This window comes from Larimichthys crocea, chromosome XI (assembly GCF_000972845.2).
Source record: "Larimichthys crocea isolate SSNF chromosome XI, L_crocea_2.0, whole genome shotgun sequence".
NCBI lineage: Eukaryota > Metazoa > Chordata > Actinopteri > Sciaenidae > Larimichthys > Larimichthys crocea.
Window position 1 is genome coordinate 16,383,793 of NC_040021.1, and position 13,091 is coordinate 16,396,883.

At 41.3% G+C, this 13,091-nt stretch overlaps 1 protein-coding gene across 1 annotated transcript; it reads right to left on the reverse strand.

Annotated features, from left to right (window-relative positions):
• Positions 1–4,616: 4,616 nt before the first annotated feature.
• snw1 (SNW domain containing 1) lies at positions 4,617–13,078 on the reverse strand. Its single transcript, XM_019269890.2, has 14 exons — positions 13,065–13,078; positions 12,436–12,589; positions 12,090–12,251; positions 11,731–11,826; positions 11,271–11,377; positions 10,977–11,081; positions 9,383–9,452; positions 9,217–9,282; positions 8,886–9,002; positions 8,630–8,771; positions 7,896–8,001; positions 7,067–7,184; positions 6,410–6,573; positions 4,617–5,503 (listed from the first exon to the last, which is right to left on the reverse strand). The coding sequence occupies exons 1-14, from the start codon at positions 13,076–13,078 to the stop codon at positions 5,311–5,313; spliced, it is 1,614 nt and encodes a 537-aa protein (XP_019125435.2). The 3' UTR covers positions 4,617–5,310.
• Positions 13,079–13,091: the final 13 nt, after the last annotated feature.

Here is a 13,091-nt window from a genome sequence, read left to right on the forward strand (position 1 = left end):
ATGAGTATAAACAAGCTTATTCATTGCTAGGAATTACACTCATGCACAAACAGAGCAAGCGCAAGATACAGCCCAATCAATGATCCGTTCTAGTGTTGACTGATAATTTGTGTAATTTGAATAATGGAAGTAAGCGCAATTGGGATAAAGATCATATGATACTTGTATCGTCAACCCTAACCCTCATCTTTCCACTCAAACCACACTCTCTCTTTCTAGCACAGCTTTGCCTCAGATAAAGACATTGGCTTAGGTGTCAATCAGTTCCTGTTTTAGCGAATCCCAGAGCAGCCCATGTGCACTCCCACCAAGGTTGGGTGGACCATGCCGCTGGTGTTTGTGTGTGTGTGTGTGTGGCAGGCTGTTTTCTGACTGACATAACCATTAGAGATTGTTACACCTGTCTAAGTCTTCCCACTATAATAGATTATCCACAGTGCGAGTCACTGAGGAGAGAATGAATTCTGCTCTCCGGGATTCAGGTTAAGGCAGACAGGACAGCCAGATTGACAGGCAGACCATTTTCCAGTGAGCAGTAGACTCTGTCCAACTCTAGACTGCTGGCGTAATGATGAGTGAGTTGCGGCCTAAATATGCACAGATGAGGAACTAATGATAAGACAGTGAGTGAGTGACAAAGACAGGTTGCTCATGTGTGTGCTGCTAGTGGTGAAGTTTGACACATTCAATTTACAGACTCTCTGGCTCTGTACACAGTATATTCATACCATGAATTCACAATATAACAACACATATATTAATAACTGCATAGTTCTGACTAAGCCCAAATGGGGAATCTGAAGATTTTAATGTGCGAGAAATGTTTTGAGTAGAATCTTAGCTGGAGCATAATTTAAACCATGTTTTTAAATAAATAAATCATGAATATTCAACTTTTCTTTTTCTCCGGCAATTAAAAACAACATCAATGTTTAATATACTACATGTTACAGCGGGTATAATTAATGAATCTTAGGGGCAGGAAAACAAGCTGTTAAAGTCGATAACATGTTAGCAAAGAGCCTATATCCAGCTGGCACGGAGCAAGTCCAAGCTGTGATTGGCTCTTTATACATCTGCCATTAGATTCTGGCCATCACTGTGGCTGTAAAAGGGTTAACAAAGGGTTTATAAGTTGTGGTGAGAATGAACCAAAACAGTAAAGCTGTGGGCCTTGCTTTAATGGCCTGTATAATGAATTGAAAGACGCTAAAATGCTCCATAGAGCTGAGGGGAAGTGCAGAGTCAGGTAATAATTCTGTGCGTTCGTCATTACAAGCGACCCCTTTGGAGTCATTTAAACCCTTGTTGCTATAAAAAACTTTGATTAGTGCAGCTTTGAGTCAAGCATGAAGTATTTTGAAAAGAAAAAAAATAATAAGAAAAACTTCCCGGGCCACACCCTAATTTGTGATGTCAGAACAGAAACTGAATGCTGTGACGCAGTGAGCCGTGCTTTAAAATATCAGCCTTGTGACTCTGTGTCTTCAGAAAAAGAAAAAAAAATCTGTCCGTGTGGATGGAGAACAGTGTCACTGGCAGAGAGGAAATAGGATCTTTGTTTTCCACGGATGTGGGTGTGCTTCTTCAACAAAACAAAAAGGGCTGCCTGTGTTCCAGCAGGCAGCCTTCAATACTGTAAGAGACGGGCAAAGATAGGATCTCTCTCTCTGGCCACCGTTTTCGACAGGTCAACAGGAGCACTGGGGACATTTGTCACCAAACTTATTGCTTTGCTGCCACCGTGGGGGAGGAAAGGAGGGAGAAATATCACAAAAGGCATCACCAAACAAACTAAGCTATCCAGCGTCAAGTCCAAACAGTAGAAAGATGCACTGCAACAACTCAATATTGTTTATTATTTCTGTGTTCCTTTCCTTGTGGAGCAAAGATAAGGAGCTATACATCATGGGCCTCTGTCTGCAACCTGAGGATTCCATTATGGCCCAACACAATATGCTCTGCGTTTACATCAAACAGCACACAAAGCAATGCCAAGGAACCAATTTCCTCTTACCTTCATGAATAGGAGCCTCATTCATCTTCCTCTGTGCCCATTCATAAAGGCAGACAAGAGCTGAGTGGAGATCTGAGTGTTATCAAGCTGTCCTTAACACTTCGACAGTGGTCCGAGCACAAACACAAGCTGAATGGAGCACATCTTTTCTGTTGTTCCGAGATAGAAAGCGAGCAGGATTTAAAAAAAACTTTAATTGAATGACTTTAAATGTTGGTTTTAAATTTGGCCCGTTGATCTGTGTTTATAAATGTGCCTCCAAAACCACGTATAACGGCCATTATTCCTCTCGTGAATCAATCACAGTAAGATGATAGGTGACAGATTGATGTCTTCACACCGACACTCACATCAGGTCGTCACAATAAACCCCTGCTGTACCTAAATCACCTCCCACCGGTAGCAGACTGACTTTCCATCCAACATTTATTCATACGCAGGTGGGATACACCAGGTTGATCGTGTTAGTTACAAAGCAGATAACATGTCAAGCGTTCATAACAGCATGATATGTAAGTGATAAATGAAACATGACTGAATAGACAATGCTAAAAAATATAAGTTGGGGCAGAATGCTCTGAATAGAAAATATATACGTCTCTCCAAATGATAAAGGTCAGTGTTAAATTACATCAGAGCCCCTCTCCTTCCATGGAGTCATGCTTTTATGTCGGTTAACCCGTTTCCTCAGGTGCAGAGAGGAGAAGAGAAACAGCCTTACCCTCACGCTTGTAAGGAATTAGATGACTTTTGAGCATGTCAGCTCCTCTCCACACGAGTATAGGTCAATGTTAAATCACATCAGAGCCACTTTGCTGTAATTGAGTGCAGATTTAATGTGTTTTCTCCTTCTTTTTTTTTAGTCGGCAGATGGAGGGAAGCTGGAGTACTTCACAGTAGTCTGCCTCTAACCCAACAGGCGGTGAGAGTTGTGACACTTCGGATCTCGAACAGCGAGAAAAATGGATTTTAAGTCATAATCCGTAACGTTTTCCAGACATTAAACCCAATTTTTGACACTATTTATGGTTGGCATTTATTCTGCTATTGTCATTAAATGTGTTTACGCTCATTAGTTATCTCTCTATGTGGTAGTCGGTGCATTGTCGGTGGTGGAGTCCGCCGTCCAGACAGTGGATTTGATCAGTGTTCATTTGGTGATCCCAGGCAATTCGAAGAGGTTTGTTGTGCTTCAAATTTAGTTATAGCAATAGAGTCACGCCTTGAAGTGAGTTTCAAAATTCAGGGACAGGTGTGCCAACTCAACCTATAATAAAATCTTTGACTGCCATGTTTGTACAGTCTATTGAAATCCTACAGGACGTGTATTTAAAGTCTGTATAAAGGCAATTCTGAGATTTCTTTCAAAATTCGTTAATTTTGTTGGAAAATAGTTTCTAAAAACATGTGAAAAGACTTTGAATTATATATTACTGAAATGTGGAGTTAGGGGTTAAAAAAAAGTTTTTCACCAGTTTTCAGTCCAGTTCAGATTTTTTGGGCGGCCCTAAAGGGTGGCTCGATGACACGCCGAGGCCACCCTGAGCATACCCAGTGTTAAACACTGTTTGTACACAGTGTTTCAAAGTTAGTCATGTCATTTTGTGAACTCATCGGACACTGAAAATAGCTGCTTGACTGCTTCCACGTGGCTTCATTGCATTCAGCAGACACTCCCCCACAGTCCTGAAGCTGAGAATACTGCAACTTTTTATCCGATTTTAACACCCAATTTCTTAATTTGTCAATATTTTTTCATCATTCAAATTTGGCTGGGTGGTTAATAACGCTTTCTTCTTTGGTCTGACAAACTCAGAACACATTTATTATTCTTACTTTACACAGACTTTAAGTATTAAGATTCTAATAAACATAAGCAACTTTAGCACATGCAGAAATTTGCCAAGTCATGTTCATTGACTTTAACTCTGTCTGGTCTCAAGCTCCTCGAAGTGTTGTTTCAGAGCTCTGAGGCTATTATTTTACTGATGTCGATAAAAGACCAACAGTAAAACATAGCATGCATGTCTAGAACACTGCACTAATACAGAAAGCCATAACTACAAACACTGCCGACTGAAGAAAACATAAATCATGCGCGTATAATAACTGTCTGAGCCCTATTCAAGCATGAGTGAAAGAAGGCACAGTGCAGAGATTTGCGAGTCTGCTGGGCTGTGTAATGCAGCGTTGATTATTTTCTGAAGCCCTGAAAAATAAAACTGTCAGACTGCATAACTCATAATTAATTGTAATTAATGGAACCAGTTTTGTTGTAATCATCGCATAAATCGTGGAGCCCATTTGTGGTTTAAAAAAAAAAAAAAATGGCACTACTTACAATTTGTAATAGATGGCTTCTCTAAATACATTTTTGGCATTTAATCATCTATGTAAATGCAAGGCAAAACTTGGAAGTGATTAAAATAAGGGAAATCTATGAGCAAAATAGAACAATTACACAACTAATGGACTTCATACCATGTTGTATTGATTAAGTAGCTCTGAACTGGACTGGAAAAAGCTGTAGAGAGAACACTGTCTCATTTCCAAATTTTTAAGTACCACAAAAAAATTCAAGAAAACACAGTGGGATACCAATTACACACTATATGAAATTTATTCCACTGGTAGTAATGTACAAGAATTATAAAGCTGGTTTGCTTTTAATCTTACTGATTTCATACTGCTGTACACATCTGTCATCAAATACGGGCTTTAACTGTGCTCACAAACACATCAGTGTCTTAAATAAAACTGTTGACGAAAACTTAAAGGGGGAGACGTTGAGGGACAAATGAGAAAAAATGTAAATATTTCCTGCTGGGTTTACTCTGTATTAAAAAAAACAAAACAAAAAAGAACATACAATAACTAAAATCTACAAATATCAAGGATCCAATATGACAAAATATTTATATCCACATCTGAAATGACATTTACCCTGTACAGAGAAATGTTTTCAGATGCAGAGGTCGATCTCACATACAACAGCTTTCAGTTTAGCGCCACCTGCGTTAGATCTAACGTCCACTCTTGTCATATTAACATGACGCCTAGAGCTCAACATATTCTGAATAGAGCCAAGTAAACAATACTTGTGAACAAAAGGAGAAAAGATTAAAAAAAATATAACTTTTATAATCATTCACCTTCTCCCACACTGAAAGAAAACTAAAACCTGACAGATCATTCCTGATAGAGACTTGAGTATGTTAAAAACCTCTGTCAACCACTGAGAAGGTTCCCCCTCCTCTAACATGCTAGCAGCCGCTGTATGTTCCCGGTCGCGCTCACTCCTTCCTGCGTTTCTTGTCGTGGTAGTCATCCTTTGATCGGCTGCTGGTGGATGGCCTCTTGGAGCCGCCGTGGTGCTTGGCCTGCTGCAAGAACTTGTCCAGACCGAAGGGATCCTCTTCAAACTGGACTGGCCCTTCCCGCCTCTGACCGTGGTCGGCACCTGAGAACTCTTTGTCTGGAACAAACCTGGAGGCAGGCAGGAAAAGAAGAAAAGATCATTGAAATGGGAAGCCAATTTAGTTTCTCCTACTGATCTGGAGGTCACTAAACTGTTGTTGTTATGTTGCGCTTGTTTTTTGTCCTTCAGGTGTCCTTGACGCAGGAAAGAGGACAAAGTGTCCAAACTACAAGCAGATTTGTTTCTTGTTCAACAAATTTTCAATAAGAAGGAACACAGGACTGGATCCAAAAAAAATAATCATCAGGATACTTCATGCAACTTATGTTTTTATGTCTCAGAGAATTTGCTGAAGCCAAAAAAAAAAATTTTCTTGTCTATGTTTTGCAGAGTGGTGTAACACCCTGCAGCCAGCCAAACGTTCCTAGAGGACAATGACAAGCTGGTGACTAAACATATGGGACAGGCTATGCTCGGCTAGTAGAGTGTGGCACTGCTGCCCCAAGGACAGGGGCTCCTGCTGGGACATCATGTGCGCACTTGCCTCGTGCCTCCATAATAAAGCCAGAATGACCTCAAAATGATTCAGACTTTTATTGTTATTTTCTACAAATTATAATCGAGAGCCGAAAGTTCAGCAGCGCTGTAAGTCTATAACAATAGTGATGATAAGAGCAATAAAAACCAAAAAGAATTTCTAAAAAGAAAACATCAAAGTGAGGGATCCCTGAATTCATTTTAGGGAATATTTAGGTACGTTCCAGGAGAAAATAATGTTTCATCTCTAGGAAATTAACTCTTTACTAAGAGAAGAAATAATCAAAACTTTTAGGGTCAGCATATTACCACATTAATATGTATGTAAACATCTCACTAACATATTGCTTTTGAGGTGAACAGGGATGTAAATATTTAAACAGTACAATAAATACATTATGCTAAAGATGTAACAAAACCAAAGTAAGCCACAGTACCTGTTGTTTTGCATGAGTGTGTCAAAGTCATCTGTGTAGGCGTCCTTGTCTATATTCCTGCTGGGCCGGTAGATGTTCGAAGCCATGTCTCTGCCGCCACGGAACGGCTGGTCGTACACGTTGTATACGTCGTCCTCACCGCCGTTCAAACCACTATCCAAGCCCTGGGAAGAGACGGGGAGAGAAAAAAAAATATGAACAGAGTAATCGCTAAATGTCTTTAAGGGACTTTATGCCTCTTTTCTGGCTTTTGCTTCTTTTCTGTACCCAAGAAAAACAAATTTGTCATTATGAGATGTTTTTTTTCTGCTTGTATTTTGGTATCCATTTACTCGGTTTAATGTTATTAAACACCAGTCATCTATCAAGTTTGTTCTGCAATGGGAGGCTTTTATATCGTCCCCTATCCGGGCGAGGACAAAAAACCCACTGGAGACTGTACCTGCGCTGCAGGTGAAACTTTAAACGGAGACCCGAGCACATGTTTAAAGGACCTTATCTCGACAAGGCTCAGCCTCTTTTACGTTGACAAAGTGTAGCTCTTTTTTTGGGTAATGTTCTCTCGTATTGTACAGCTGGATATTGAGTCTATCTGCTATTTTTGTCCAGTCAACACAAATCAACATGATGATGCAGTAAAGTAGATGTGATTCTAACCCTGCTCTGATTGAAGAGTCTCTGGTCGTACTGGGCCTCATTGCCGGATCGAGGGTTGGGCACACCCAGAGCGATGAGCTCACTGATGTCCCTGTCCTGGTCTCTCTGCAGCTTCGACCTGCGACAGAAAACAAGGAACAAAAAAAATGAGTGACACACACACACACAGTTTCATTAGTATTATTACATTTCTACTAATGTGCTGTGTTTATTACTGTAGCATTAAAACTCTAAAGTCATAAAGGAACTGTAGTTTCACTGTGTCATGTTACACAATATATGATAAGATATTGAAGGTACTGAAATGTTTTATGGACGTCTTTCATACCGTTACTTCTAAAATCGTAGATTTCCAAAAACTTCTAGCGTTTTGCCATTAAAGCTGTCATGTTTATGATGAAATGTGTGGATGTAAGAAAAAGTTTTTGATTAAGTTCTCGGTGACTTTAACATCTTGACCGTCCTTCAGCAAACAGCCGCCTCAAAGTTAAGTGAAAGGTGATTTTAAGATAACGAGGTTTCTGCTTTCTGACAGCTGGAATTGTGATTGTAATGAGCTCGCCTCTGAATTTAAAGTCCTCTGCTCCTCCAGAGACCCACAGTTCCATCCACTGACACAAACTGATCACACATCTCACATGCACAAACAGTCTGTGGATCACAGCAGACAAGGACTACTGCTTGAGTAGTCTGCTGGATCCTGCTGCGTTTGTTTAGTATTACTGCTGGCCCTATGAATGATTCAGTAGCGAGCAGTGGCTGTGTGTGTGTGTGTACTGAGAGGAGAGCTGGGTGAGTTCACATGCAGTTTAAAGTGCGTGTCCAGGACCTCTTATCAGGAGCAGCTCTGGAAATGTTCCTGTCGTGCTGTCTCTCTTTCCTTCTGTCATGGCGGATCTCGTCACGCTCTCTGGCCTCGCCGTCCTCGCCACCACCTACAGTGTGAGAGGGGTGGAGATGGATGGATGGGATGAGGGAGAGAAAGAAACAAAAAGGACATTTTTTAAAAACCCACATGGAGAGGAGGGAGAGACCACGTGAAATGGTGCAGTGCAGAGGTGAAGAGACACATGGGGAAAGAAAGGGAGAAAGAACAAGAACGAGAGAAAGCAGAGGTTGTTAGGAAATGTTAGGGATAATGGGAAAAACATAGACGGTAGAGGAATGGAAGCAAGGCGAGGCAGGGGACTGTCATGCACCATCAGTAAACCCACAAGACAAAAAACACACAGCTGACAGATGTCGGATTTTATAATGAAAATGTTAATTCACATTTTACATTCTGATTCGACGGGAATTTGATATTGAGATGGTCATTCAAAAATTATGTACAAAACCAGGGCGTGCAACGCCGATTTCTCTTCTCACAATATATGTAAATGATCAGTAGGGGAGCAGACACATAATTTCACAGCTTACTGGTCCTGTCAACACGGGCAGGGTGAAAAATGTTGTCATCACTTATGCCACTCCTGTTCCACATTTGGAACTGGGATCGGCACTGACAACACAGCCTGCTCCACTCGTAAAAACAACTAAATAAATCGTTTCTTCGGGACTCACCTTTGTCCCCGTGACTTTTGATCCCTGCCCTGCGGTCTCTGGCCATTTGGGCCAGTTCCCTCAGTTTCTCCTCCTTCTTTTCCTTCTCCTTCTGGGCCATCTTCTTCTCTACCTGAGCTCTCATCTCCACCGCCTCTCTGGCCTATGGAAACAATCAGAATTTCAGTATGTCATTTCGATATGTCTAAAAGAAGGTATACATATTACATGCAACATTTCTGAACACATAATTGATCGGGGACAATGGTCGGAGTACCTTTCTGTCAGCAATGTAGAGCGCCTCGGCCAGCTTGGCAAAGTTTTCGTTGATGTGAACTGTTTGCAGGCCCCTACCATCAGCAGCCAGACGTTTGTCAAGAGGAATGGTGTAACCCTGAAAGACATTAAGCATGTCAAGAGAAACGAATGAGCAGAGAACAAAGAAATGGGACAATGACACTGATATTACCATGACAAGATCTGGTGTCCTAAAAATCAAATATGTATGCAGTGTATCAAAAACAAACGGCTCGGAGCCTGGAAACACACACACACGCCTGCATACATAACATCTGGAGTGTTCTAATTCATTCTGCTTGTCACATTACCTTTGCGTTTTTCCAGTTGGAGATGCATGGAGGGATCTTCCACTCCTGCTGCTCCTTGACTGTCATCTGCAACAAAAAGCAGAAATTGCACCAAATATAATAACTTTTTGATAATGAAAGCAAATAAAGAAAAACTTTAAATTTTCAACATTTCAGCGAACTGTACCTTTCTACTTGGGGAATGCATGACCGGGGCAGGGGGAGAAGGAGGTCCTCGAGGAATCTTCTTGTTGATCCTGAAATGCACAATTACACCCATCAAGTTTTTCCATCAGACTGTGGAGGGTGGGCAAATGCACGCATTGAAAGTTTCCACTAGGGATGCACCAAAATGAAAATTTTCGTCCGAAACCGAAAATGAAATGCGGTTGTTAAATTTTTCACTATTTTTTTTTACTTTTGCATAAATAGCCTAGAATAAATTGGTAGACATGTTTTTTCAAAGAAAGTAAATGTTTATTTAATATCCTTCAAATATTCCAGTAGAATTTCCAGTTAGTATAATTACTATTTTATTTATATTTTCATTCATTTTTCTTTTTTTCATTAGGCTAGGCTTTCCTTGGTGAACTTTTTGGTTTTTTCAAACAGGTCAGCCATGGATGGAGTTGCAGTGCCGTGCGTAGCTTTCCTCTTAGCCGCAGCCGCCTCTTTCTCGTATTGCTCATATATAGGAGGATGCTTGGCTTTCAAATGGCTTATTAATCCAGAAGTGCTAAACGTTTTAGCTGAGGAACCCCCTCTAGAAATGTCGGTGTTGCATTCATTGCAAACCGCAATCCTTTTCTTGCTCTCAGAGATTTTAAAGTACTTCCAAACTGCCGACATTTTCGACAGAATCCACCAGGTCCAGTATTGTCAGGTCTTGCGATAGACATAACAACTGACATAATAAAAACAAATCTAAATAAGGTTAATGGGAAGTGGGTCGTCTGCCAATGGGGGAGGACGTTTGGGTTTTAATTTTTTTTGGGATCGTACAGATAGAAAGACAAAGACGGTGTTGATTATTTCGCTCTTTGCATGCCTGCGTGTGAGCGAGAGAGACGGCATGTATCATTTTGTTCTAAGAGCGAGCGAGAGAGAGAAACAGAGTTACCATTCAGAAACATTGTATCAAACATCGAACCAGCAACCTTAGCCAGATCACCGCGCCCGTTGTTTCATTGCATCAATTGCGTCACGCCACTATTCGGCCTTATTATTCGGCCACTTCACCGAAAGCCGAATGTGGCATTTTTTGCAATATTCGGCCAAATACTTTTGGTTGCCGAATATTCAGTGCACCCCTAGTTTCCACAGGAAAAATAGTCAAAAGGATAGTTACAAACGATCACTTTAACTTTTGCTAAAGATTGACGTCTTCATAAAAAGCAGTAAAGTGGAGCCATTTCAAACATCTACATATATCCAAGCGGAACTGAGAAATTATTGATTAAGTTTTTTTTAAAGGCAACTTTACCCGAGAGAGAACTTTACTTGAACAAGTTAAATATCTTTTAAAATCTTTTTAGATGCTTCTGCTATTTAATTAATTAGATTTCCTCTGGCTATTACTCGATGCTCAGTTCAGATTAACAAACTACGAAAGGACGCTCTTCACACATAATTAAAATGCCTTATCAACTGTGTCCAAAACACCCCCAAACTGTTAATTAGAATAATTATACTAATAACATAAAATACCCTGTATAATCTAAATCTATCAAACCAGCCTTTACGCACGGCTTCAAGTTTCTGTGTTGGACACGTTTACTTACTTGAAACGTGGAGGTTCCATCGGATCTTTCTGCATTTCCACCATGCGGATCACCCTCTGTTTGGCCCCCGAGTTAAAAGCCACCCCCTGCTGGGACGGGGTGTATCTTGAAGAGAGACAAGAAGGAAGAAATGTGTCACCATGCATAAAACTTTACCTTCACCCACATGCACAAGTAACAGTGTGTACTTTAAGTATGTAAGTGTTTCATAACATTGTATGTCATAATCCTTCGCATCACTGCCGCCCATCCCACATGATGTATATGTAACATGTTCACATGCTAATAACATACCTGATGTACTGCGCAGGAGCTTGTTTGTCTGCAGCTCTTACAGGCATGGCAGCAGCGATCTTTTGAGACACCTGCTTGTCCAGGGCGGCCCGGGTCTTCTCCGTCAGCTACAGAGGGCACACAATGACATCCATGTTTAGATGTAGACTGATCATCAGGCTGACCTTATTCAAACTCAATTATGCTAAAAACAGAATCAAATATATAAAAACTCTATATATGATTTACTTAGCTTTAGGATACAGACTGCATTTTTGATCACAGAGAAACATCAAATGATTTTTTCTTTCAGTGACAACCCAGATAAAGTGAATTAAGATGATTCGACTTGGGTAAACGGTGTACAAGATGGTTTGTAATCTTTATGCAGTGAAATCTTTCATGCCATGAATAACTTCCTCTGACGGCAACCTGCTTGTTTTTCCATACACACACACACACACACTGAAGCATGGCTTACCTCTTTTACAGCCTCCTCGTCGGGCTTCTGTAGTTCTGGAGTGTCTTGATTCAGAACTTCCTTCGGAAGAAGATCTGTGTACTTACTGAACACCACCTGCAACGATGAACAATGAAAAACACTTAGAAATAACCAACTAATGAGGCAAGCTAAGGCTCTCCAGGAAAGTACAGTGTGCACATGTACTGTAAAGATGAGGGAACAATAAGATTGTAATTTCAGCACTTAAACCGAGCCGAACTTCGTCAGTTCTACACTAAAGACCTGTTAACACATCTTGTAGTTTCATTTACACTTGACATGTCTGCATGTTATGCATGGATACATGTTAACCGTGAGCTGAGAGCATCCTCGTTTACCTTATCCTTGTTCTGTCCTTGTCTAGCGATGGCGTCATATTTGATCTTTCCTTCTGCATCCACCTGCACCGCCAGAGCGTTGGATGTCTTCTTTTTCCTCCCCATCTCCAGAGGAAACTGGGCCACGTGGATCTCTGGGAAAGCTCCTCCATCTCCAAAGTCCTGCAGAAACACAGATTTGACAGCAAAAAAAAAAATCAGCAAGACGGACCTGATGTTGATTAGTTTTACATGCTCTATCAGACTAGAAATATCCCCTAACTACCACCAAAGAAATGAGAAAGCTTGGCCCAGCTAAGGTCACGTTTAAGGTCATATATCTAAAGGATTAAATACACATATTTACCTCAAGGGAGCGAGGCACCCAGCCTTTTCTGTGTCCGTATGGAGGCGGCTCTCTGCGGGACGACACCAGGGCGGTGGAGTAGGACTTCTGGGCCCGGAGCCTCTCCTCTGCCTCCAGCTGGTCCTGAGACAGCTGGGTCGGCGCCGGTAAAAAGCTGAAAGCAGAAAAATATGAACAGTAAATAATCGCTTTGTTTTCTACAGCGTTAGCCCCGGCTAGCGTTAGCCGACACCAACAGGGAGGGACGTTACGCAACGGCGTTGTTTTATGCTAGCCAGCTAAGTTAGCGGTCAGGTTACACGTCCTTACAATATTTAAAGAATGAAACCGAGTCGTGTGGCTAACACTCACACGGTAAACAGCTGGTAAACAGCTGGTAAACTCTGCTCTGTGGCCACGGCGGCGTGCTGCTAACGTGGCTAACGCTCAGAGACACACACACAGCGAGCGAGCTAGCATGAGCTAATGCTATTAGCTTCGATTAAAACAAGGAAACGACGGCGAGCAGGAGAAGAAACATCCATGTTAAATATCAGAGCCGTTCTAAACACCGGGTAACATAAAGCAGAAACGACATGTGATACGAATGAGTTGAATAAAAACACGAAAGGCCTGGTCGCTGCGCTCACCTCGTCAGAGACATTTTCCTCCTTTCT

Coding starts and splice junctions, on each gene's coding strand:
- snw1 (XM_019269890.2), bottom strand. Junction 8,002..8,629: donor CAAAAGTCACGGGGACAAAG/GTGAGTCCCGAA, acceptor CTCACACTGTAG/GTGGTGGCGAGGACGGCGAG. Junction 5,504..6,409: donor ACACTCATGCAAAACAACAG/GTACTGTGGCTT, acceptor GCCTGCCTCCAG/GTTTGTTCCAGACAAAGAGT.